Source organism: Canis aureus, chromosome 9, assembly GCF_053574225.1.
Source record: "Canis aureus isolate CA01 chromosome 9, VMU_Caureus_v.1.0, whole genome shotgun sequence".
Classification (NCBI taxonomy): domain Eukaryota; kingdom Metazoa; phylum Chordata; class Mammalia; order Carnivora; family Canidae; genus Canis; species Canis aureus.
The window spans coordinates 20,553,270-20,580,514 of record NC_135619.1 but is presented as its reverse complement, the minus strand read 5'-3'; the positions used below and the strand labels follow the sequence as shown (position 1 = coordinate 20,580,514).

The 27,245-nt window shown below is 34.5% G+C and overlaps 1 protein-coding gene across 7 annotated transcripts in view; it reads left to right on the top strand.

The window, feature by feature from the left end:
* SEC23A (SEC23 homolog A, COPII component) overlaps nt 1–27,245 on the top strand; it is an 85,751-nt gene that overhangs the window by 16,625 nt on the left and 41,881 nt on the right. For all 7 annotated transcript variants that reach the window (XR_013386055.1, XM_077909106.1, XM_077909102.1 and 4 more), the window contains exons 8-17: nt 600–758; nt 2,054–2,169; nt 6,422–6,545; nt 8,761–8,841; nt 10,134–10,223; nt 11,386–11,492; nt 12,695–12,848; nt 21,392–21,469; nt 23,715–23,876; nt 25,799–25,885. Coding sequence is in view for 6 of the 7 variants with exons in the window: in XM_077909106.1 (XP_077765232.1) it covers nt 600–758; nt 2,054–2,169; nt 6,422–6,545; nt 8,761–8,841; nt 10,134–10,223; nt 11,386–11,492; nt 12,695–12,848; nt 21,392–21,469; nt 23,715–23,876; nt 25,799–25,885 (1,158 nt within the window). In the remaining variant the exon portion in view is untranslated. The remainder of the gene's footprint in view (nt 1–599; nt 759–2,053; nt 2,170–6,421; nt 6,546–8,760; nt 8,842–10,133; nt 10,224–11,385; nt 11,493–12,694; nt 12,849–21,391; nt 21,470–23,714; nt 23,877–25,798; nt 25,886–27,245) is intronic.

The window sequence follows — 27,245 nt, the reverse complement described above, 5'->3', positions numbered from 1 at the left end:
AACATAGCACTTTTTTTGTGTTATGTTATAGCTTCAGAAAAGAATAGATGGTATAACTTTTGGAATCCAGTGTATTTGGATTCCTCAAAATTTCTGTTCTACTTATAGCACTCTTATTTTTTATTTATTTACTTATTTATTTTCAAAATAATACCATTTTTTCTCAAGTCACTGGTACCTTAGGAGGAAGGAGAGGTAGATTGGAGCACTCAGTCTATCATCTTGAATTTGAAATATAAGCTATGCTTGTTTTAAACATAAAAAACAAAAATAAAACAACAACAAAACAGAAGATGCACTCTTTTCACTCTTTCTTTACTCCTTCCAGTCTAGGATTAGTTAAGCAGGAGAAGCATCCTTGTTTATAGGAATCAAGTTTATAGAGTATTTTAAAGTTAGGAGGGCACTATTAATAGGATTTCAAAAGAAAGGTATTTAAACAAATACCTTGTCTTTAAATTCATTTTAAACATTTGATTATTTCTTGGGAAATGTATACTTTTGTGTTTTCTGGAAAATGTATATCAAAATTCACTTCTAGAAATGTATAACTTGTATTTTCCTTTAAACTCTTTTGACAAGTTACTTTTTTCTTATAGTGTACTTTTCCCAACACTGGTGCTCGTATCATGATGTTCATTGGCGGTCCAGCAACTCAGGGACCTGGAATGGTGGTTGGAGATGAACTGAAGACGCCTATAAGATCATGGCACGACATTGAAAAAGACAACGCTAAATATGTTAAAAAGGGAACTAAGGTAATTTTGGCTTTTAAGCCTTGTTGTTTTAGTAGAAAAATTCACTTGATGACAGAGGGAATACAAGTACTTTATGGTAAGAATCTGATGTTGTAACTGCTATTCAGAATTGGAGAAATAGTCTTTTTTTTCTTGATAATTTTTCTGGTTTTAAATATTTAAAAGTATAATAGCACTAATATGTATCTCTTTAAAAGAGAATTCCTGAGAGAAACTCCGTGTGGCTTTTTAGATAATCATTTTAAAGAATGTCTTTTTTTCGGGGCACATTGGTAGCTCAGTCTGGTTAAGCATCCGTCTTTGGCTCAGGTCATGATCTCAGGGTTCTGGGATTGAGCTTCACATCTGACTCCCTGCTCCATGGAGAGCCTACTTCTCCCTCTGCTCTTCCTCTGCCCATGCTTTCTTGTTTACTCTCAAATAAGTAAAAAAGAAAAAGTATCTTTCCTGCCTCAGGAGAAATTTCTTGCATTTTCTAATTTTTCATTTCCAAGAGGCTGCCTTTAGATAGGTATATTTTTCATAGTATGAATAGCCCATCATTTTCTGGTGAGTTGTTTTCTGTTCATGTAACTTCAATTTTATTTGGGTTTGTACCAGTACATTTTCACTTTTGACTATTGACTCCCTTGAGTTGGTTTTGCTGTTATTGTCTCTCTCTCTCTCTCTCTCTTTTTTAAATATATTCTCTGGAGTTCACAATTTTAGTTTAGTTGTGTTGTTGTATTAGCTCTATTTTTTTTTTTTTTGGTAGTCATTATTTATAGTATTTTTAAAAGTGTAATTAATAACAGTTTTTGTTACTATTACTGGATGCTTTTTTTCCTGCTACCTAATTTCCCTTTTGAGCTTGGAATTTTTCTAGTTAGAGCTTCAAAAAATATTTTTTGGTTTGTTAATAGAATAGCTTTTATTACTGTCTTTTTATATTTGATATTTTTGTTACTTGGATGTGGATTTAGCTAGGAAAAACAGTTCTGTCTTATTCCTCCACTATGTTCATGTATGAAGAGCAAAACGTATGATATGCCTTTCCTCCAAGCTAGCTTAATTTAGGAGTTAATTTAGAAAGAACATCTTAAATATGTGAAAGTGTCAGGCTTATAGAAGTTATTGTATCACCTTATGAGAAATTTTTTATTATAGAAAATTAAATTAGAACATATCGCATTTAAATTATTATGCATTATTCTTTTAGTATTTTTTAGGTTATTTTGATCTCTATGGGAAAAATGATTTATAGGATGGTTAAGTTTGTGCATTAGTTTGATTTGATTTTAAAAAATCTTTTGTAGCATTTTGAAGCATTGGCTAATCGAGCTGCTACGACTGGTCATGTTATTGATATCTATGCATGTGCATTAGATCAGACAGGTCTCTTGGAGATGAAGTGCTGTCCCAACCTTACTGGGTATGTATTTATAGTTTTTGCAATTATAGACTGATAATTACAGTTTATATAAACCAATAATAATAACTTAGGAAAAATGGTCATCATCTTATCATCCAGGACAACTGTTAACAGTTTTTGATACTCCTTTCAGTAAAGTTTACTTTAAGTTTTTTTCTAAAATTGAGTTACAAAGGCACAAGTTCTGTTTGAAAAGCCTGTCTTGATATTTTGCAGTTGTTGTTTTATTATTGTAGTAGCTTTTGATATATAATTCCCACCATAAAATTTCCCTTTTAAAGCTTACCACAATTAATGGTTTGTTTTTGGTATATTCACAGGTGGAGCAACCATCACCAAATTTAGTTTTAGAACATTTACATTACCCCAGAAAGCAGTCATTCCCCTTACCTGCTTCCTTCTTCTCCCTCTCCCGCTCTTTCAGTGTAGATCACTAATCTCCTTTCTGTCTATAGATTTGCCTGTTCTTGATCTTAGGGGGAAACCATTTCATCTTTCATCATTAAGTATGATGTTAGGTATGGGTTTTTGTAGATGCCTTTATCAGGTTGAAGAATTTTCTCTCCTTAGTGAAGATTTTTTCATTAAAGGGTATTGGATTTGGTCAAATGTATTTTTTACATCTACCGAGATGATCACATGATTTTTATTCATTATTAATGTGGTGTGTTATAGTGATTTTTGTGTATTAAACCACCCTTGCATTCCTGGGATGAATATCATTTGTGAATGATCCTTTTTAGATATTGCTGGATTTGATTTGTTAATATTTTGTTGAGAATTTTTGCATCCATCGTCATAAGGGACTTTGATCTGTAGTTTTTTTTTTTTTTCTCCTTGTGATATCTTTGGAATTGATATCAGGATAATACTGGACTCAGAATGAATTGCAAAGTGTTCCTCTTTCATTGGCAGTCTAATTATTTTGGGGATAATTTAATTAGGCTTTAATAAACTCAAGTAGGTCAACTCTTTTCTCAAGTTTATTTTATTTTATTCATCTAATGGCTATTAATGAGCACCTACTGTATATCAAACTGTTCAAGGTACTGGATATAAGGCAGTGAACCAAATATAAAAATCTGCCCTCATGGGGCTTCTTTTAGTGCAGGAATGTTCAGTGTAATTTTCTATTGAAAATGTTTGGTGTTGTCCCACTGAAATATGAGTGTGACTCACATTTAAAATTTAAAATTGTAATTTTAAATTGAGTTCCATTTAAATTTAAATAGCCACATGTTGGATGCACAGTTCTAGTGAGAGATGAGACAAGTAAAGTAAATAGCATGTCAGAAGATAGTAAATGTTAGGGAGAATAATTCAGGAAATGAGGACAGGGGTTTGCAGTACTAAATAGGGCAAGAAGGGAAAGCCTCATTGAAGATGAGGTTTAACAAAGACCTAAGAAAGAGAGGGAGTGAGACATCTATATATATGAAGGAAGAGTGTTTCAAGCAGAGAGAAAAGTGACTGGAAAGTTGAGAACATACCTGGGGTGTTTGAGAAGTTGCAACAAGGCCAAAGTAGCTGGAGTGGAGGTAAGTGAGAGGAACAGATTGTGAGAGTCTTTTGACTATAGTAAGGGTTTCAGATAAGTTTACTTTGAGTGAAATGGAAAGTCATTGGAGGAGAGTTTTCAGTAAAGGAGTGATATGACCTGTTGTAATGTTTTAAAGAGACCATCTGACTTTATTGTCTACAGTAGTCTATATAAGGATACAGGAATTCCAAGTGGTGGCTGAGAAATGTTTAGATTTGGGGTATATTTACAAGGTGGAAGATTTGCTGATAGTTTGGAACTGGGGTTTGGGAAAACGAAAGGGCATCTACTGGAAGCCTGCCCTTTATTGAAATGGGTAAGACTGTGGAAAGAAGAGTATTAGTGGAGAAATTGGGAGTTCAGTTCTGAACGTTTGGTTTAAGATGCCATTTGACATTCATGAGGAGGTTTGGAGTAGGCAGTTGGGTATTACAACATAGAGCAGAGATAGGTCCGGACTGGAGATAAAAATGTGGGAGCTGAAAAAAAAAATGTGGGAGCTGAAAGAACATTGACGTTTTTTTAAATAGCAATAAAAATGGATGAGATTGTAAGATTTTGCAGTTGAACACTGCCAGGACCTTCCTGAGAGCAGTGAAAGTTGACTTAGAGTGAACTAGAAGAAGAATAGGAAGAGGGGATTGGAAACAGCTGGTAAAGATTACAACTTTTCAAACTTTCCCATATGCAGATCAGCTGGGTATCTTGTTAAAGTACAGATTCTGGATTTACTGTGCATAGGATGGGACTTGGAATTCTGTTTTTCAAACAGGATCCTTGGTGTTGCTAATGTTGCTGGACCACTGAGTAGTAAGGGTATAGACAGCTCTTTCAAAGAGGTTTGCTGTAAAAAGGGAACAGGTAATTAGGGTGGTGTAAATTGTCTTGAAGTAGGATACATTGTCAGGTTTAGTGATGACAGATCATCATGTATGACATGTTTGTAAAAGTAGAAAGTCTGAAAGATTTTATATACTACTGTCGGAATTAGTATGTTAAGTTGTCAAGACTTCTAGATCAAGGTCAGCATACAAAATTCAACTGTATTTTTGTATACTGGTGACAAACATAGAGAAAACAAAATAAAAAGAATAATAACATCCAAGATAAACTCAGGAGTTTCACAATATCAAAAATAAAATTACCATTAATTAATTATGCCATATAAATTTTATTCTTTTGCCTATTTTAATTTTTTTTAAAAGATTTATTTATTATTCATGATAGAACACAGAGAGAGAGCGAGGCAGAGACACAGGAGGAGGGAGAAGCAGGCTCCATACCAGGAGCCCGACGTGGGACTCATCCCGGGACTCCAGGATCGCGCCCTGGGCCAAAGGCAGGCGCCAAACTGCTGAGCCACCCAGGGATCCCCCCTATTTTAATTTTTTATTGTATTTTATTGTTTAGAATCTACTAAAAGTATTTTAAAAATCTGAGCAAATATATGTAAATATTTGTATGCATGTGAGTATATGGGTTATGAGCAGCAGAAAATTATACATACCTTTCTCTACTTTGCATTTTCACTCATACCCTGGAAAGTGGTCTTTAGCAGTATATTACCTCATTTTGTGTATATACCATATTTTATTCAACTAGTCTCTAACAGATGATCATCTGGATTATTTCCATTCTTTTTTATTACTAGCAGTGGTGAATACCCCTGTGCATATATTCTGCTTTTTGTTTTTGTTTTCCAGAATATTTTTGGGACAGATTCCCAATAGTGGCTTGACTAGATTAAAGAGAAAACACATGGATAATTTTGATAGATATTGTCAAATTCCTGTGCATTCAGGTTGCATCATTTTGCATTCCCATCTGAGTTTCCACAGTCTCATCAACAGAATATGTTGTCAAATTGTGATTTTTGCTGATCTATTAGAGCAAAATGGTATCTCAGAATTGTTTTTATTTGATAGTTAATTTTTTTAAAACTTAAAAAAAAATTAAAATAGGTATATGCTTACTGGAAAAAATCAAGCAGTACATAAGTGCTTAAAATGAAAATGATTCCTCAGGCTCCTCTTATTTTCATTCACTGGTTTTGATCCTGTTAAGTTTGATATGATACATAGACAGTATATGCAAATATATACATACACAAGTATGTATTTGTTTTTAAGAATGATAACATGTGCTGTAATTGTCACACATCTTCACCAGGAGAACTGGGTGGCTGGGAAGGAAGAGGCATACTTGCTATTGTGTACCACTTTGTACCTTTTGAATTTTGTATTGTGTGGATGTATTATCTATCTGTAAAAGAACTACTGATGATAAATGAAAGTTTTAGGAGAACTCAGATACCCTCAGGATTGAGATTATTTGTGGAGTGTGGAATGAAGATATTTTCATATATTTGAGTTTTTAAAAATAATGGTAATCTAGCACATTTTGGAAAGTATCTCTAAAATCTGTTGGTAGTGGGATGCCTGGGTGGCTCAGTGGTTAAGCGTCTGCCTTCGGCTCAGTGTGTGATGCTGGAGTTCTGGGATTGAGTCCCATGTTGGGCTCCCTCCATGGAGCCTGCTTCTCTCTTTGCCTTTCTCTCTCTGTGTCTCTCATGAATGAATAGATAGAATCTTTAACAAAAAAATAATAAAATAAAATCTGTTCGTAGTATTGAGAAGTAAAATACTTTTCTGGTTTTAACACATGGACCCAATACTTGTGTCACATACATTATTTTTTGTTCTTTACATGCAGAGGATACATGGTAATGGGTGACTCTTTCAACACTTCCTTATTCAAGCAGACTTTTCAAAGAGTCTTTACCAAAGATATGCATGGACAGTTTAAAATGGGCTTTGGTGGCACATTAGAAATAAAGGTAAGAGCCAAAACTTGACATGTATGGTATGTTATCAAGAGAAGTTTGTAGGCTTCACCACAATTTTAAAATATCATTAATCAAATTCAATATGTGCTTTAAAAGTTGTGGTGGTTTTATATTGAAAACCAGAATTAGAGATTTTACCAGAAAATGTATTATTGTTAAATGTACCTGAAATGTTTACTTGAGCATTTCCAAGTGATTGTTAGAGAAGAAGATACTGGATAGGTAAAATTTCATTTAACTACTTTTTTCCCTTTATATAGGGTTAAACTTTTAAAGTGTGCTTTATCTTTTTAATTTGCTTACGTTAGTACTAGATTTTTTTTTAATTGTAGGAATTAGTATCTAATTTAAGAGAAACCCGTTCTATTCCATTTGGATAATTAGTAATTGTTTAATGGTTGGTAGGTTATTGATATTACTCACTTCTGTCATTCATTTCAAATTTGGATTTAGAAAATCCAAAGGCTTGGGGCACCTTGGTGGTGCAGTCAATTGGGCATCTGACGCTTGGTTTCAGCTTAGGTCGTGGGATTGAGCCCTGTGTTGGCCTCAGTACTCAGAGGGGAGTCTACTTGAGATTTTTCTCTCCCACTGTCCCTCCCCTCTCCACACTCTCTCTCTAAAATAGATAAATAGGGGCACATGGGTGGCTCAGTGGTTGAGCATCTACCTCTGGTTCAGGTTGTGATCCTGGGGTCCTAGGCTCGAGTCTTGCATCGGGCTCACCACAGGGAGCCTGCTTCTCCCTCTGCCTGTGTCTCTGCCTCTCTCTCTGGGTCTCTCATGAATATATAAGTAAAATCTTAAAAAAAAAAAAAAAATAAATGAATCTTTAAACAAAAAAGAAAACCCAAAGGATTAGTGTTAGCTACTAGTATATTATAAACACATTGATTTTGAATTTCCATTAAATAAAATCTTGTTAATCTTTTTATTTTATTGAATGCTTGCTCTATCTCCAGCATTAACCAAGGAAATTATAGAGATCTCAAGGGATATACAAGGCACAGATTGCCTTAAAAAGAAACTTGGGGCACCACGTTGACTCAGTAGAGTGTGTGACTCTTGATCTCAGGGTCATGAATTCAAGCCCCACCTTGGGCGTGAAGCCTACTTAAACAAAAACTACTGAGCCATCCTGGTGCCCTGAAACTTAGTTTTGATAGAAAGATAAGATTAACACTTGTGATAGAGTGAAATAACAGTAGATTATAGAAGTCATAGAAAGGTTTAGGGAAGAAACCTGAATGTTTGCAGGACACAATTTATTCTTGACAATAAATGGTTTTTTAGTGTCTTACAGTGGTTTTGAAAGAGGGACGAATTTAAATTGGTTGAGGACAACACATTTTAGTTAGGATCCCATATGAGGAGAGGTAAAAAAGTGAGAACCAGCATGATATATTTGGGGAAACTTCCCAGTGAGAGTGGATGGCTTTTATTGCAATGTAAGGGAAATAGTTTTAATTGTGTGGTTGGATGTAGTTTGGCGATGCATGTCCAGGCAGAAGAAGCCATTGTAAATTAATGAACAATGTTTCGGGTAAAATTCATCTGACAATGTTAATCACTTTGTCAGGAAAAAGAATATCAGGAAAAGTGAATTAGGCTTTTAAAATCTTTTGATAGAAACAATAGCTTAAATTTTGGTGTCAGTAGAGATTGGAAAGAAACCAGTCTTGGTGACACATTTTCTAAGGGAAGAAAAATAGGGATCCCTGGGTGGCGCAGCGGTTTGGCGCCTGCCTTTGGCCCAGGGCGCGATCCTGGAGACCCGGGATCGAATCCCACGTCGGGCTCCCGGTGCATGGAGCCTGCTTCTCGCTCTGCTTCTCTCTCTGTCTCTCTCTCTCTCTCTCTCTCTGTGACTATCATGAATAAATAAATGAAATATTAAAAAAAAAAAAGAAAAATAGAAGATAATGATTTTGGGATATGATATTATTTTGAATTCAGAGTGAGGTTTCAAAATGGAGATTTCTTATGAGCAGGTAGAAATAGAGTATTAAAGTTAGGTCAGGGCTAGATTTTATATTTGGGAGTTATCAATCTAGAAGTGCCCAATGATTCATTATTTCTAAATTAGTATGTTTTCATTGACTTGAGTTTTAAATATGGAAAAATGTCTTTATTTTTATATACTTGAGTATATGTTTGAGCTTATCTTTGGGTATACTGAAGTTTTCTCTGTATTCTTACATTGCAGACCTCAAGGGAAATAAAGATTTCAGGAGCTATTGGACCGTGTGTGTCTCTCAATTCTAAAGGACCTTGTGTATCTGAAAATGTAAGAGACCTTTAGTCTAAAAAGAAAATATAGTTAATTTAAAGGGCAGGCCAACAAGAGACTTGGAGTGGCAGCCTATAGCATTTCTTTCAAAATTGTTTGTGTGGGCTAAGTTTTCAGTAGAATGTGGTTCAGTTTTCACTGGTATAATCTATTTGTGGTTTCTTTTTTTTTGCATGTCCTTTTTACCATCTACCCGCAAATTTAAACCTTTGTATTGTTACCAGTCTTCTGTATTTTTTATGCCTAAGTTATTACTTGCCCCAGTATGCCTAAAAAACCCCAACAATTGTGATTTGGAAATTTGGAGACTTCTAAAAGTGAAATCTGAATTTTTTTGTTTGTTAGGATTTCCAACAAAGTAAGCAAATGAGCCAGATTTTCATTTTAATTCCTTTCTTTTTTTGTTATCCCATCTAGTGGTCAAATAATGTACTTTAAAGTGGTAGAATTGTGTAGCTATAGAGAGGGTGATGGTAATCATCTCTAAAATTACAGTGTTTAAAAATTAATTTTAAGCAGATTGCATGGTAAAAATTAATATCTAAGAATAGTGTTTTGGGGAATCAGACTGCTTAAATTATGGAATTCTGTTCTGAGAACCTTTATCATATGTGCCCATATTATGTGTTAAATCGGTACCTCTTTACACAGGTCAAATAGTTGGATAGAAAGATAGCGTTAATTGTAATTACTTCATTAAATGGTATATACTTTTAAAATCTTTAATATTGAAGAACTTGTATCAATATTTAGCAAGAATTTGGGGGTACCTGTGTGGCTCAGTGGTTGTGCATCTGCTTTCGGCTCAGATTGTGATCCCCGGGGTCCTGGGATTGAGTCATTGGGTTCTCTGTGGGGGGCCTGTTTCTCCCTCTGCCTCTGTCTCTGCCTCTCTCTCTATGTCTCTCATGAATAAATGAATAAAATCTTAAAAAAAATACTTAGCAAGAATTTGAATTATCTTATAATTTTATTTTGTAAGAATTGCTTAATATTATTTCATGACATATTTCTATGACTTAAAAATCTTAAGCTTTTAACAGTCATTAAATTAGTTAGAAATGTGAAGCAATTTTCTTATTGCAGTTTTTTCCTTCCCTTTTTACCTTAATATATATTATAGTAATAAATTGGGGGTGTCTAACTGGCTTAATTGGTGGAGCATGCGACTGTTGATCTTGGGGTTGTGAGTTTGAGCCCCACATTGGTTGTAGAGGTTACTGAAAGTAAAATCTTTAAAAAAAATTGTATTCTCTATTTTTCAAACATACTATATTTTATTTTTACAGGAGATAGGAACGGGTGGCACATGTCAATGGAAGATATGTGGGCTCAGCCCCACTACAACTTTAGCTATATATTTTGAGGTTGTCAATCAGGTATGACTTTTATATTTGAAATACTCAATTTAGGCCATAGATATTTCATATTTTTTTCCAATAGTAATTAGACCCGAAGCTTATTATGTTTGGAATTTTTGTTTGTCATATTCTTTTTCTCAAGCTAAACTACTTGGTGAGAGGATAAACTGTAACCGAAACAGATGTTAAGGAAACCTGCAAATGCACAATATTGGGCAACCCAACTTTTATTCTCAGTTTTCCTTTTTTTCTATTTTAATATAAAATTGAAGCATAAATAAAAATTCTGTTCTAGATATGCATTTTTGTAATTAGGCATCAGGCTCCTCCTAGTTGTCACAAGGTGTATTATAATGATATATGAAACTCCTACAAGAATGTTTAATATATCAAAATTCATAGAAAAAGATTGTAAGGTAAAGATTCCTATATTTGAAAAGTTTTTTTTCTGGTATAAGAGGAAGTTATATTAAAGACGATATAATGTATAACTTACTGACTTTCATACCAATAGTTATGAGGCATAAAATGAATCACAAAGTATTGATGATCAACCTTCATAAGATAGGTACAGGAATTTTTTTGTTTAACCATCCAAATTTGTGAAAAGTAGTAGCTTTTATTGACCAAAAAAATAAGTAAATCAAGAATGCTTCTTGTCAAAGATCATAAGGAAAGTTTCTCTTATTGACCACTTGCTATTTCTGAGGATCATTATTATATGTTACTATTGGGGTCTTCTCATTAATAGTTTTCTATTGGTCATCTGTTCATCATATGATTTATCTTCCTAAAAGTTCTGTTTTCATCTCGTATACTGAAAGGTGAAGGACTTGGTTCAATTTCTCTTTATCCAGCTACTATTTTGCAAAATTGCCTTACTTATGCATTTGTGTATCTGTTAATTTCTTTATACTTCTCCCTTTATTTCGTCCTTTCACATCCTTCTGAATTATCTATTACTTGAAATTGATATTCTAGCTGGACTCACTTCTCTTATGCTTCATCATTTTTCCCCTTTCCCAGATCCATTTCTCTTTTATGTGGCAAAACACAACTCTTTGGTCTGCACTGGAAACAATCATCCTTCTATTGATTTTAGAATGAATTTCATTAAATAGGGTAACTATAAAAACACTGTAATAGATTTTGCTTATTTTTTACTTTTATTTTTACATAGCATAATGCTCCAATTCCTCAAGGAGGGCGTGGTGCAATCCAGTTTGTGACTCAGTATCAGCATTCAAGTGGGCAGAGACGCATCCGAGTGACCACCATCGCTAGGAAGTAGGTTGTATTAATTAGAGATTAAATTATCATATCAAAACTATTCTGAGTCATGTTTCCAAACTGGGTTTCTGTTTTGAGAAACATCTGTAACTAGGAAATGAACATTTATAATAATAGTATTTTATTTATTTATTTATTTTTTAAGATTTATTTATTTATTCATGAGAGACACACAGAGAGAGGCAGAGACATAGGCAGAGGGAGGAGAAGTAGGCTCCATGCAGAGAGCCCGATGTGGGACTTGATCCCGGGATTCCAGGATCACGCCCTGAGCCAAAGGCAGACGCTCAACCACTGAGCCACCCAGGTGTTCTGCATTTTATTTCTTTTTAATCCAGCTTATTGGATGTTCATTGTTAGGAAATGTATAGCCATTTAAAAAATGACTCCTAAGACACATTCTTTGAAATATTCTTTTATTTACCATATTCTTCTGAGAGGAGGAGCAAAACTAATAAACATTATCCTTTCATAGGCATTAACAATATGTACATATATATACATACATCATAATGTAGCACAATAATTAATAGCATTACTTTTCAATGAAAAAGTTCTTAGTCCTAAAACAGACTCTTAACTAAAGAGTACAAACAGGGTTACTGGAAGAGAGGTGGATGGGTAATGGGCTAAAATTGGTGATGGGCATGGAGGGAAAAAGAATATATAGAAACTTTAATTATATCATTTTATCATTAATAATTGAATTAAAGACAAAATGAGAAAACATTTTTTGATAATTTTGTTCATTTTCCAGCTTAGTAAATGAGAATTATTTAGGCTGGAGGAAAACTCTTATTTTGTTGTATTTCCATGTTTCTGCCTTTAGAAAATTGGAGCAATAAGATTGAAAAGTCTGACATAGACTTGTGTATTTCTGTGCACATGTAAACCTATACATATATGTGTGCTCTTTTTATACTTGTAAAAATCTTAATGTCTTAAGGAATGTGTTTGGAGATCTATCTTTGCAATTACTTTAGAAGACTTTATTAGGTTTGGATATATTTTTCTGAAAAATAATGCTATACTGAAACTATTAGTGATTTTAAATAATGCTGACTTTTTAGATAATGTTGGAATTTTCAAATATGAAATAATTTTCTGCATCATTTTAATTTACGTCTGTGTAGTAGCCAACTGTGGTATTGTGACTTTAATAATTCAGCAGCATCTCTCTGCTTTCTTCTTGCCTTTAGCTGGGCAGATGCCCAAACTCAAATCCAAAACATTGCTGCGTCTTTTGACCAGGAAGCAGCTGCCATTCTTATGGCCCGGCTGGCAATCTATAGAGCAGAAACAGAGGAAGGACCAGATGTACTTAGATGGCTAGACAGACAGCTCATTCGACTGGTAAGAAGTAAACAATGTACTTTTCTCAATATATATACTTTCGTTTGTCATATTTGTTGCTTATGATTTCTTTCAACATACTTAGCAGTTTAACTGAAAGACTGTATGAGGAATTTTGATTCAAGTTGCTGAGAAAGGCATAGTAATGAATGGTACATTTCTCTCTTCCAGTAAACTAAAATACCTTTTTTCCTTAAAAGAGTGACACTTAAGTAACTTTTTTTCTTTCTTTCTTGTTTTGGGGCTGTTACCACATTAGTTTCAAATTTAATCCTAAATTATTGTAAATTTTTTTATTGCTTTTTTTTTTGCATATTTTTCTTCATTGCTATTGTTTTAGTTTTCTAATTTTATTGAGAAGTTAACTGTGATTTAAAAATTATGCACGTTAACATACAAAAATATAGGTGGGCCTTGATTATCTGGATCTCTATTAGCAAAATGTGTGTTAGTAAAATTATTGATAATGCTGATTTACTTGGGTTTTTAGTATGGCAGGAACCCACTACTTAACGTTTTAACCTAGAATGCTTAATTAAGTTCTATTCTTAATGTTCCATTTTTTACTCAGCAAACTCTTGCCTATTATTTCAGTCAAATAGGCTAAAGAGAACTGTTAAGAACTCTCTGCTAATCTATCAGATTTCTGTTTGTAGCAGGAAGATTTGCATTCTTTGTTTAGATTTTCATGTAGTTTTAAAAGTATTCTTCAATGAACTAATCTTTGTTTAATAAAATTACTCATTTTTGTAGCATCATCCAGGACTTTTTTCTTTTACTTTACTTTCATGGGTGTTTTTATACTAACACCTGTCTGTGGTGAAAGGAGTGTTTTAACATCAGCATGTCTTTTTACAAGAAGAGTCATAAAACTTCTCATCAAATCAACCACTGCTTGAACACCATAAGTACAAATGCCAACCCAGTTCTTCCAAGATGAACCATTGTTTCTAGATAGGAATATAAAGTATTAAATATATTTTGACTTTGCTAGTTTAGGACTGTGGAAATATATTCTTGAATTGCACTATCATTTAGCAGTTTGACATGACATTAGTGAAATCTGTTGGCTCGTCAACCTAAATAGAGAAGCTGTTATTTTTTAGCTGATTGCATAAACTTCTTCAGCATCATATGATATGTTATCAATGCATTCATTTATTGTATTACTTTAAAATGGAACATTTTCAGTTTATCAGACTGCATCTTTTTTTTTAAGTATTTATTTTATAGAGAGTATGCCAGTACATGAGTTGGGGGAGGGGCAGAGAGAGAGAATCTTAAGCAGACTCCCCACTAAGCGTGGAGCCTGACATGGAGCTCCATCTCACAAGCCATGAGATCATGACCTGAGCCAAAACCAAGAGTCAGAAGTTTAACCAACTGAGCCACCCAGACACCCCTCAGACTGCATCTTACCTTAGCATTTTACTTACTTTAATTTTACATGTGGTATTATTAGGTTCTATTATAGTTCTGTGACTTTTTCTCTTTTTTTTTTTAAGATTTTATTTATTTTGAGAGAGCGTGTGAACGAGTTGGGAGAAGGGCAGAGGCAGAGGGAGAGGAAGAAGCTGAGCAGGGAGTCCCACATGGGGCTCCATCCTAGGACCCCAGAATCATTACCTGAGCCAAAGTTGCTGAATGAACTGAGCCACTCAGGTGCCCTGACTTTTCCTTTCAGGGTAATAAGTTAGTAATCTGACATAGTTTGCTTCCTGAGCCTTTTCAATGGATGTGACTTTGTTTTACTAAATGCCTTGTTCTTTCGAGAAGAAAGTGTTTGAAGTGATCAGCACCTTTATTTGCCAAATGACTGTGATTTGTAGTAGAGTGCTTTTGCCATTTTGTGAGAACTACTACTACATTTGTAGGTTATCTCATGTGACACAAAACAAAGTACAACTTGGGTTATCAGCTCACATAAAAACCCACTGATGGGGATCCCTGGGTGGCTCAGTGGTTAAGCGCCTGACTTTGGCCCAGGGCGTGATTCTGGAGTCCCAGGACTGAGTCCCGCGTCAGGCTCCCTGCATGGAGCCTGCTTCTCCCTTTGTCTGTGTCTCTGCCTCTCTCTCTCTCTCTCTCTCTCTCTCTCTTTGTCTCTCATGAATAAATAAATAAAATCTTAAAAAAAAAACCCCACTGATTAGTAGCTTTCATTGTAAAGATTGATCTTTTCTGTGTCCCTTGTTGCTTAAATGTGGTGAAATGACTCAGAAGATTGTAATTCTTCAGAATTCTCTGTGGGGTAATGTCTAGAATATTCTGTCTCACACTTGAACTTCAAAATTTGCCATATTGTTTGACATGCTTGTAAAACACAAACACTATTAACGTATAAAACAGAATGGCCTTGTAAAGAACTAAATGAGTTACAAAAAGTACAAAATTACAAAAACATACACTATAATTCACTTCTACACATTCTGCAATTTTGTAGTATTAAACAGCAGTGCAAGGGTTTTGCGAATAGAGAATAGAAGAGTCATAGCACGATGAAAATTTTACTATTATTTTCTGCCACACCAATATAGTTTGTCTGTTCCTATAAGTCACTTGGCAAATGTGGGTAAGAGGAAGTTGGTGGAGGTAATTTGAGGGAGGGGCTGATATCGTCAGACTATTGTTCTGCTTTCTGTGCAAAATAGTTTACACCAGTTATTGGTGGCTTCCCTTGTCATATGTCAAAAACTGAGACTGGAGTTTTCCAAATGAGCATAGTACTACTGCATACTGCCACATGGGAATGAAAAATGGCCAAAAGAAATTGCTGGGGCACATGGGTGGCTTGGTGGTTGAGGATCTTTGATCCTGGAGTCCTGGGATCCGGTCCCACATTGGGCTCCCCATAGGGAGCCTACTTCTCCCTCTGCTATGTTTCTGCCTCTCTCTGTGTGTTTCTCATGAATAAAGAAATAAAATCTTTTAAAAAATTAAAAAATAAATAAAAATAAAAGAAATTGCTAACAGGTAACTTGGAAACCATCTATCACTGTGGCTGACATCATATGGTATGCAAAGTTCAAAAAACACATTTTTATAGATTTTAAAGAACTCCTAGTGACTAAGAAACCCTCATATATAGTAAAAGTGGTGAGAATGTAATCTTTACATTTTTCTAATTGATGGAATCACATTAACATACAGTTGAAGTGAAACTCTAGGTGATGACCAATGAACCTTAGTTATAAAAGCTGTTCTAAGACTCATTTTTTGTACTGATTGTGCACTGATAAAATTTCAGCTGTAACAGTGATAACACAAATAGAGAAGGGATTAATAGTACCTTGTAGGTACTATTTATAGTTTTTTCCCAATGGAAAAAAATCTATGAAATTATACTAACAAACTTCTTTCCTCAATTTGGTATAGTGAATGTAATTATTTTCTTTTTTCTTGATGACTCAGGCTTATTTTCATTAAAAATAAACCTCTTTTTGGGGCACCTGGGTGGTGCAGTCAGTTAAGTGTCTGACCATGGTTTCAGCTCAGATCATGATTTCAGAATCATGAAAGTCCCAACGATGTGGGACTCGTTTTTTTTTTTTAATATATATATATATATTTAATGTTTTTTTATTATCAGGAATAAAGCTTGCATACACAAAAGCTCAGTCACACTTGTAGGCTGTTTTTATATTCCCATTGCATCCTCCAGCCGAAACCTAACACGGTGTTGCATGGATCACAGATCCTCAGTACAGCACCTGTGGGTCGTTTTGTTTCCTCCTAAAGGACCTTTGGGTCACCAAATGAACCATTGTTTGATTCCAGTGATCAGCAAGCCCGCATTGTGACATGTTGTGCTCTTCTGAAGATAGGCAAATAAAGGCAATGAAATATGTCTACACAAGTAATATCAAGAGCTACACTTTATTTTTTTACTTTGCAGCCAGATATGGCATTAATGGTTTTGTAGGTGTGCCTGTCATTTAAAAGCTCTGTAAAGGAGATCTTACGCACCCCAACAGTCCAGAGGGAGACCAGGGCGTCTAGAGGTTAAAAGGTTCTGTCCAAGGTCATGGTGGTAAGAAGTGAGTAGAAATCACCCTCGGAGTCACCTGCATTGGCCTCTGTGCTCAGCGTGGAGTCTACTTGAGATTCTCTCTCCCTCTTCCTCTGCCCTTCCCATTCATGCTCTGTTTCTGTCTCTCTCTAAAATAATGACATCTTTTAAAAAAAATCCAAACATCTTTTTAAAAACTCTTTTGTAGGTAATGGGCAATGTACGGCCAGATTGGTGCTGTGCCACATTTGCTTCTGACACTTTTAATGTAAGCCCTCGCTCCCCTTGGTCATAATCATTTAAGCTATTGGTTTCAACATATGCTTTGTCCCCTCATCCAGAGTCTCTTGTTTGGGTCCATCTTGTGCCCACCTTCATCTTCATGGACCTATTCCTTACCTTTTTTCATTTTTGTTCTTTACTTTTTTGACTCTTGACTTTTTCTATTGAATGACACCTTTTTCACAACTTAAACTTGATATTGGATTTTGTTTTTTCATCTTTGACCTTTGGTTTACCCACTAACCACAAATTGTGTTTTCCTTTTAGCTGTACTGCTAGCTACAGTGGATAAACAGTTTATCTGGTCCAGGAAATCTCTTTTGTTTAAAACCTTTGGAACTTTCCAGCAAATCCTACCCCAGCTAGGTTTTTCCTTATTATACCAGTGAAACCAGGCACTTAAGTTGTGCTGTTTCTTGTTTTCTGTGTTTTCTTAGAGAAAGACAGAGAGAGCGTGGGAGTAGGGGAACAGAGAGAGAATCTTAAGCTGGCTCCATGCCTAGGACAGAGCCTGATGGGGGGGCTAGATCTTACAACCCTGAGATCCTGACTGAGCCAACCAGGCTCTCCTGTTGTACTGTTTATAACGATGATCATATTTGCCATTACCATTTTCTTATAGAGATTGTGCTTTGACCTTTAGGACTCATATATGTATCTGCCTTTATGTGTATATAGTTACTGAATTAAAGACAGGACTAGATTTTTTGTGTTGATATTTTCATCAAGAAAATTGTATTATTGTTGCTTTATCTGCCCAATCTTACTCCTTCTGAATAACTCCAACCATGGATCTTTGAGACACCTCCTTTATACTTCAGACTTTTTCTTCCCATCTGTATTAGTGTTTTGGTTAGATTGTAAATAAGGACTATTTCTCAAGATTCCAGTAATCAGTGCTAGGGCACTTGATAAGTGTTCAAAATTTTTAAGTAATTCAAAGATTAGAAATATATGTATGTACATATTATGCAAATTTTGTATTGTTAACTGTGGTAAAGTTTGGCTGTATTTTCAAAAAACAAGTTATACACATTTAACTTCTGGATATAAAAGAATGTTTTATTTTTTTAATTGATTATTATTATTTTTTAGGAGGGATGGTGGGAGGTGCAGAGGGAGAGAGAAAATCTTAAGCTCCACACCCCGTGTGGAGCCTGATACAGGGCTCGATCTCACAACCCTGAGATCATGACCTGAGCTGATGCCTAACTGACTGAGCCACCCAGGCACCCCTGGATACAGAAGGATTTTTAACACGAAATAAAAAGCAGGAGCCATTAAATAAAAATATTCAACGATTTTATTATGGGGGCAGCCAGGTGGCTCAGTTAGTTAAGCATCTGACTCTTGATTTTGGCTCAGGTTATGATCTCGGGGTTGTGAAATCTAGTCACATGTTGGGTTCTGCACTTGGTGGGGAGTCTGCTTCAGATTCTTTACTTTTCCCTCTACCTCTGCTCTCTCTCTCTCTTTCTGTCTCTAAAATAAATCTTTAAAAACTTAGAAAGATTTTATTACATTAAAATGAAAAAGATCTATTTGGCAAAAGTACCATTACAAAAATTTAATGTCAACTTGTATGTATGACTTATATATGTATATTTTTATACATATAATGGAATATGGAAATTTTTATATATATGTGCTTTCACAAATGAGTAAGATTTGGGGAAAAATGAGCAAATGTCTTGAACAAGGTATTAGCCAAAGAAGGAATCCAAGAAACCAGTAAACATATGAAAAAATTAACAATCTTATTTATAATCAAAGTTAGAAAATAGAGCAAGATAATTTTTATTTATCAAATGGGTAAGAATTAGAAAAACATAATAATGCTTAAGAGTTGGTTAGTATTCAGGGAAATGGACAGCTTCATAGCTTGAAGGTTTGGAGTATGAACTGTACAAGTTCTATAAACATCTATATTACCTTATATTGAGAAGGCAGTTGATGATATATATCAGAAGCTTAAAAACTGCCTTTTACCTAGAAATTCTCTCTCTAAGAATTTAATCTAAGGTTATAACAGGATAAATGCTAATAATGAGGGATTAGATAGTGATATGAAAATAAATGTTCATTATACAAGCAAAAGTTTTGGACATAAGTTTGAATACATCTCACTCTAAAAATTATTAGCCTTTTGGACATCCCTGGTTAGCCAAGCATAAAAGTGAACAATGTTTTCATTACCCTCATTAACCATAACGTAAGATTTTCCTAATGCTTTATTTTAACAGAATTCCAGGCACAATTTAAAATGTGTATATTTAATGTTATGTGATCAATAGTTCTGAATAATGTATGACTACTGGTTTTGCTCACAGAGTCTTTTCAGTGTATTTGACATTTTAGATTTCAGGTGTATTTGCTATTCAGATCAACAATTCAGGAGAATTTTCTGCAATGATGGAAATGTTGTATAATCTGCACTGTTATGGAAGTACTTACTACTCATATATAGCTGTTGAGCACTTGAAATACGGCTAGTGCAATTGAGGAACTGGATTTCTATTTAATTTCAATTTATTTAAATTGCCACATAAAGCTAGTGGTTATATTGTCCAATGAAGATTACTCTCTTATTTTTTTTTTAAAGATTTTATTTATTTACTCATGAGAGACAGAGGGGGAGAGAGAGAGGCAGAGACACAGGCGGAGGAAGAAGCAGGCTCCATGCAGGGAGCCGGATGTGGGACCTGATCCTGGGTCTCCGGGTCACTCCCTGGACTGAAGGCGGTGCTAAACCGCGGAGCCACCCAGGCTGCCCAAGATTACTCTCTTAATCAAAGTTCATCAGTGAAGTATTATTAGAGGGCATTAAGGACAACAATACTCTTATTTCCAAATACCAAGATCTGTTTTCTGAGGATTAGCTCTACAACAATAGCTTTGCTATTCTTTGCATGACAGTGGTTCTGATACGATTTTTCTTGGAAGCCAAAAACGTGATCAAGCCAATTATGCCTTTTTATGTGCTCTATACAGCACAGATAATTACATAAATCATATAGTTAAACATTTTAGGAAGCAAATGCAACTGCACTAAGTATAGCAGTGAATCCTTTGCTATTTTTAACTTGTTTTTTGTACCCTTGACCATATGTGAGTACTAAGCTGAACATTGCCAGGATATAGACCAATTGCATAAGTACTATAAAAATTTTTTCATATTCGAGACTCTGCTCAAGAACAAGGTGAGAAAGCTAATGTTTGTTGAATGCTTACTGTTAGTCATTGTGCTAAGCACTTTCTCCTAAGTTTTATCTCAGTTATTTAGTTGCATTTTGTCACATTATTGTGGAGGGCTTATTTCTCGTTCACCAGTGTATGTGCCTCCATTTACCTTAATATCCTTCTAATTTCTGCCGTGGTGTTTATTCTTTGTTTATCAGTTTACCTGTTGGTCTCATACTTTCTTTTCCTCAGCTTTTTTTTTTTTTTTTCTTTGCATTGTTTCTGTTGTAGAGTTTTATACCATCAGCTTGCTTTTGTAACCACTATGGTAGTTTGATAGTTGCATCTTCCAGTTAGTAGGCTGTTGTCCTTTTCAGGCAGAGTCTTAAAGGGCACATGTTGAACTCTCTGGCCATTATCTAAGAACTCTGTTTGCTATCAGAGACAGTTTTAAAAAATCCAAATATTTGAAAATGAGTTATTACTGCATTGGAGCCAATGTATTGTTTGTTTCTAAATTCAAGTGTATTTTGTTGGGTGTAATTCTTCTCGATAAGTATATAAATAAATTCCAGTTTTATCCCATATCAAGTATCTACTTTCTAAAGAGTAATAACTTTTTTAAAAAATATTTTTTATTTATTTGAGATGGGCAGCCCCAGTGGCCCAGCGGTTTAGTGCCGCCTTCAGCCAAGGGCATGATCCTGGAGACCCGGGACCGAGTCCCGCGTCAGGCTCCCTGCATGGAGCCTGCTTCTCTCTCTGAGTCTCTCTGTGTGTCTCTCATTAATAAATAAATAAAATCTTAAAAAATTTTTAAAAAATTTATTTGAGAGAGAGAGAGAGAGACAGAGAGGGAGCACATGTGCATGAGTGTGAAGGGGGCAGAGGGAGAGGGAGAATCCCAGGACTCTGGGATCATGAGCAGAGCTGAAGGCAGATGCTTTAACCATCTGAGCCACCCAGGCGCCCCAAGAATAATAACTTTTAAAAAATAGAATATGTATAGGTAGGAGGGTTAGTAGTATGCCAGGGAATATATTACTAACACATTTTATTTTATTTTATTTAGTGTCAGAAATTTGGAGAGTATCACAAAGATGATCCAAGTTCCTTCAGATTTTCAGAAACTTTCTCCCTTTATCCACAGGTGAGTAGGTAAAAGGTCCATGTTCTTTTCTTAGTGTTGACAATAGTATTGAGTCTCACTTTTCCTGTTGTATAAGAATATAGGACCTGTTATATTAGGTTATTTTTTTGGTAATGTTTTAAGTTTTGGGATAGCTAAGAAATTGATACTGTGCTTGAGTAGTCATTGAAAGGTGTATAGTATTTTTATGATTGCCTTCAAAAGAATCATTTATTTCTGGTGAAAGAAATTTACATTGGAACCCTACTCTGGGGTAGAAGTAGGTGTGAGGCCGATTAGCTTTCCATTTGATATAAGGAATCTAATTACAGTAGTACTGAAAGGAAGTAACTTGACCAACCAGCTATTTTTACAGCATGGTACCATTACCTGAGAACAATTTTATGGGGATATACCAAATAAATAGAAAAGAAGCTAATTTGATTTATCTTAGAGAACTTTTGCCTCTTGGGCAGTGGAATCTACCTGTCTTATTTTGGTTGATATTTTTAAAAGCTTAGGTTATTTATGTGATGACTAACAGAACATTTATTCAGCTGAGGTCTATATGCAGGGAACTTTAAGAGAATAAAGATGACTGGCACGGATCTCATTTTCAAGGAGCTTTCAGTCTGAAGGGTGAGAACTGAAATATACCTAACAGAACAGAAGGGGAGAAATGCTGTAAAATATACACAAAATTTAAGGGAAACTTACAGGAATCCTTCCAAGTAAGTGGTGTGATACATCTTTTTAGAAGAGGGCATTTTAGCTTAGTCTGGAAGGAGGATTATATTGAGACATGGAAATTCAAATTTTTGCCCGTGAACACTTTGCTTAAGGCTTTAACTCTCTTTTCAGGACTACTATTATTTTTTTTGAAAATCTTCAGTGATCTGTATTGTAGAAACTTCATGTTTATACAGGGAGATGTCCCTAAATCTCTGGTTACAATTTTGGAGAAGTAGGAAAGAGCAAAGTCTATTTGCCTTAAGTCAAGCAAAAACGTTTCTTAGGACTCATATTAGTAGCAGAAACTTAAAGGAAAGAGATTGAGGGCATTAGCCTTAGTATTTGACTGAATGCTGAACACTTTCCTTTCTTTCTTTTCTCTTCCAACTCTATGCCTTCTTTTTAGGCTTTTAATAGTTAATAGATCTCCCAAGAGATTGGGGCTTTTCATCTTTCCCCCTCTATTGGAAATAGCAGAGGACCCACAAAAATTTTTTTTCTTTGTGGTTTCTAAACACTCTTATAAAAGGTAACATAGACTAAATTTAAGGAAGGTTTTTATTTCTAAAATATTTACCCCCAAATTTACCAATTACATATTGCTGTGAATAAACAGGAATAGCTAAAGTGGTAAGGGATGAGACAGCCTCTCCATGAATTCTGATCACAGAAGAAAGAAAAGGAATGATAATGTCATTGAGTGACATGTGCTGGGAGAGACCTGTGGCTGAGTCTCAGACAGGAGCATCATGTAAGCACTTGAGCCCTGAGTGCTGAGGGAAGTGTAGAAAAGTAACTGAAAGACAAATGAGAGTTCTTTGGAAAGCTGATTCTATTGATTGTATCTGAGACCCTTTGATTGTATCAAAGCACAATGTAGCTGTCCTTTGTTTAGGCCAAACTCTTCCCCTTTTTGATCTCTTTCATATTGAGGAGTGGATAGAAGGAAATTGAAAAGAGAAAGAAGTAATGAAACAAAGTCTAAAGAATGTTTCTTAGGAATGAGAAAGAACTTAAATATTGAGAAACAAGTGAATGTATGTAGGTGCTTTTTTTTTTCTTTTTTTTAAATCAATGCAGACCCTTCCCCATGCATTTTTTGGGAACTCTCATAAAATAGAAAATCTATTAATCTATTTTTACGTTCTTTTAGACTCTTTTGATGGTGGTAAGGAATAGTAATAAAAAAGATTCAGAGATAGTGGCCAGAGAGATGAAGAATAAAAACAAAGAATGCTGATAATGTACCATGTAGCATCAGCATCTGAATAACTTAGTTCCAAGCAAGGAGTTTTTTGTTCCTAGTCTTGTTTTCCTTTTGAGTCATCTCTTTTACTTTCATTTTTGTAATTGTTGTTGAATTATATTTTTAAGTAACTGATAAAGACCATTAATGAGATTCTTAAGAATACAATTTAGAATGTCCTTATAACTTGTTTTTATTATCTTAATAGTTCTAATCAAATGCTTTTATAATAGTAAACTTTTTTTGCAATAAAATAAGTAAAAGCTATCTCACATTTTTTTCTTGTAGTTTATGTTTCATTTAAGAAGATCTCCTTTCTTACAAGTTTTTAACAATAGTCCCGATGAGAGTTCATATTATCGTCACCATTTTATGCGTCAAGATTTGACCCAGTCCTTAATCATGATTCAGCCCATTCTGTATGCATATTCTTTTAGTGGACCCCCAGAGGTAAGAGAGACAGAAGACAACAATTTGTTTTGTTGCTGTGATGTGTGTCATTAAAAAGTGAAAACAAATTTTTCTTGGAAGATGGTTACTAAATACAAGAATTTAGTTCAAGAAGTTGTTATATATTCACTTAAAAAATTTATGAGTGCTTACTATATGCCAGGTTGCACTAGAAAATCATTTAAAAAACATAAAAAGTGAGGTGGAAGAGACTTAAGAGACTTAAGATCAAATCATCTAGTTATTTGGTTGATCAAATCCTCTAGGGCTTGTAATTATTATGTCTTTAACAGGGTCCAGATGTAATGATGAATATTGTCTGATAATTAGGACATTCTGTCTAAACAAAGCTTCTTGCTTAAATATAATCTCATTCTCTTATAACCCTTTTGAACATAGGATACAGTTGATTATAAAGATGTATAGTTAGAAAGGTTAGAAATCTAATGTCATCCATTTAGATTTCTTAGCAAACTGTCCCACTTTAACCAGTTGTCAAACAGTTTTTCTATTTTGTGCTTCAAATTGTCTGTTTGGCCACTTAAAAGTATTAGTGACTATATTTGAAAATAATATTTAAGGATGGTCAGCATAAAGAGAATATAATATCTCTTGATGAATGATCTCTCATGATGCCTTTATTTATTGTTTTGTAAAAAATAGTGTATAAAACATTTTGTTACTATAATTGTTTTTAGTAGTTTGTCATAGTGTCTGCTTTTCTAGAAAATATATATTGTTAATGTGATGATCTAGCTATGTATTTTGGTCGTATAGTTTTGGTCTTTCTTTCTTTGAATCAGGAAAGAAAGTTTTAGAGATTTTTCTGATTTCAGAGTAATACATGTAAATTGTAGGTGTCTGGAAAATGTAGATTAGTGTTTAGAAGAAGTTTGGAATCCCACAATCCCTCCTGTCTGCCTCTTTTAAATTCCAGTCTTTCCATTTCATTCATGAATCCCATTAGCTTCATTTACTTAATTTGCTTTTGGAGTCCTCTTTCCTCAATCATGACTTATTCTTCTTCTGGATCATTTTCATTAACACAGAAACCTGAGTAATATTTACATTAAAAACCAACAGACAAAACCACCCTTGACTTCACATTTTCTCTAATTAGCACCCATTTCTCTGGTCTCAGTTGTAGCTAAACTCAGAAAGTTACTTGTCTGTATGATGATCTCACCTCACATTTTCTCCTCAACCAACATTATTCAGATTCTTGTCCTTGACATTACATTGAAACAACTCTTACCAGGCCACCAATGTCCTACATCTTGCCAGAACTCTCAGTAGCATTTACCTAATGAGGATTCTCCTTGAAAACCTTTTTTTTTTTTTTTTTAATTTCTCTTACACCCGCAGTACCTACTGGTTTTCCACCTAATCACCACTTGTTCCTTTTCAGTCTCCTTTTGCTGACTTCTCCCTTTCAGATCTCCTAAGTGTTGGCAGGTTCCAGGGCTCCATCTCTGGCTTTTGCTCTGTCCTCTCTCTCTGTAGTGTAGACATATACTGTGATGCATATACCATCTTAATGTGTGTGATACCCAAATTTATGTCATTAGCTCGGGCTTCATTATATTTCCTATTAATGTATATTAGCTCATTACATTTCCTATTCAGAACTATTCCGTCTCCAAATTTGCTCTTTCCCAAGCCTTTCCACTCTCACTAAATGGAGCCATCATCAGCCTTAGGAGTTAACACTGATTTCCTCTTGGCTCTACTTTTTCCATTGTTACCTCCATTTTTTGTGATTTCTCAGAAAAAATATACTGCAAGAATTCATGATAGCAAGATGTTTTTAAGTTATAAGATATAAACTTAAAATTTTTAAAATATTCTGGAAAGATCGATTTTGTAACTTTAAGTAATTTATTTTTCCATCTTCTTCTTCTCTCTCTGTTTTCTGCTGTTAGCCGGTTCTTCTTGATAGCAGCAGCATTCTTGCAGATCGCATTCTTCTCATGGACACGTTCTTCCAGATTTTGATCTATCATGGTGAGGTAAGATTCCATAGCATTTAAAGCTATGCATATATGTGTCATAAAGTTTTTATTCATGGAAGCTTTCCCCTCCTTACTATATAGCTAGTGCTTCCTTCAGGATAAACTTTTATTTCTATTTTTATAAAATAGGTATAAAATACAATTCTTTCTACCACAGGTTTTTAGATGGCACTTGGAGTTGATCTACCTGTGATTATTTTGTCCATTTGTCCACGTACTATTGGATAAATGCATTTTACATAAAGCATAGTGTTGTGAAAGTAAGAGCATTGATGTATACATAGGTGTACCATACTTTGGGGTTTTACCTGAGATATTGAGAAGGGAAAAGCCTTTGTTAGTAGGCAGGTTCTCTCATTGTTTCATGTTAGTCATTTAAAAAGTATTCCATTTAATGTATTTAAAGTATTTAAAAAAATATTCCACATGAGCTGAAAACTTATTTAAAGCATAAGTGAGTTAAAACTTATACCTTTATTTGATTGGAATGGTACATACTTGAAAAGAGCAGAATATTTGAGTAGCTATTAAGATTTATTTATTTATTTATTTATTTACTTACTTACTTAAAGATTTTTATTTATTCATGAGAAACACGGAGACAGTGGCAGAGATATAGGCAGAGGGAGAAGCAGGCTCCTTATGGGGATCCTGATATGGGATTCGATCCCCAAACTCTGGGATCATGACCTGAGCCAAAGGCAGACGCTCAACCACTGAGCCACCCAGGTGCCCCGCCATTAAGCTTTAATCCAGGTATTTAGCAGAACTTTCTCCATTCCTGCATTTATTCATTTAGCCAATAATTAAATGCTTCCTCTGTATAAGAAAGCATTATATTCTGGATGCCTTGAGAAATACTGAGTTTCTTTTTTCACAGACCCACACTCAAATTTATATTCTAGTTAGTCTAGTAACATGCAGATTTATTTTTCAAATTGTTTTAATTGTAAATGATTTTAGATTTGCACTATAAAAAAAAAAGATTTGCACTATAATAGTAGAGGTGTTACTCAAAATATCCTTTTAAGTAACATTATCTAGGCCTTTTAAAAGATATATTGATTATTATTTTTAATTGCTACCAATACTAATGTCCTTTAATTTTTAAGAATAATGTCTATTCTATCCTAATGACAGTAAGGTAGTTTGCTGCTTTTTTTTGTAATTAAAAAAAAATAGCTTGTTAATGTACTTAACAGAGAAATTGGAAATGCACATGACTGTTTCTCTGTTAAATACAGAATATAAAGCTATATAGAGTATATATTGACTGATGCAATTAAGTTAGAAACCAAGCCAAGTTTAAATTTTTGGATGATTTAATTACATGGCTTTTGGAGCCATTTCCTTTAAT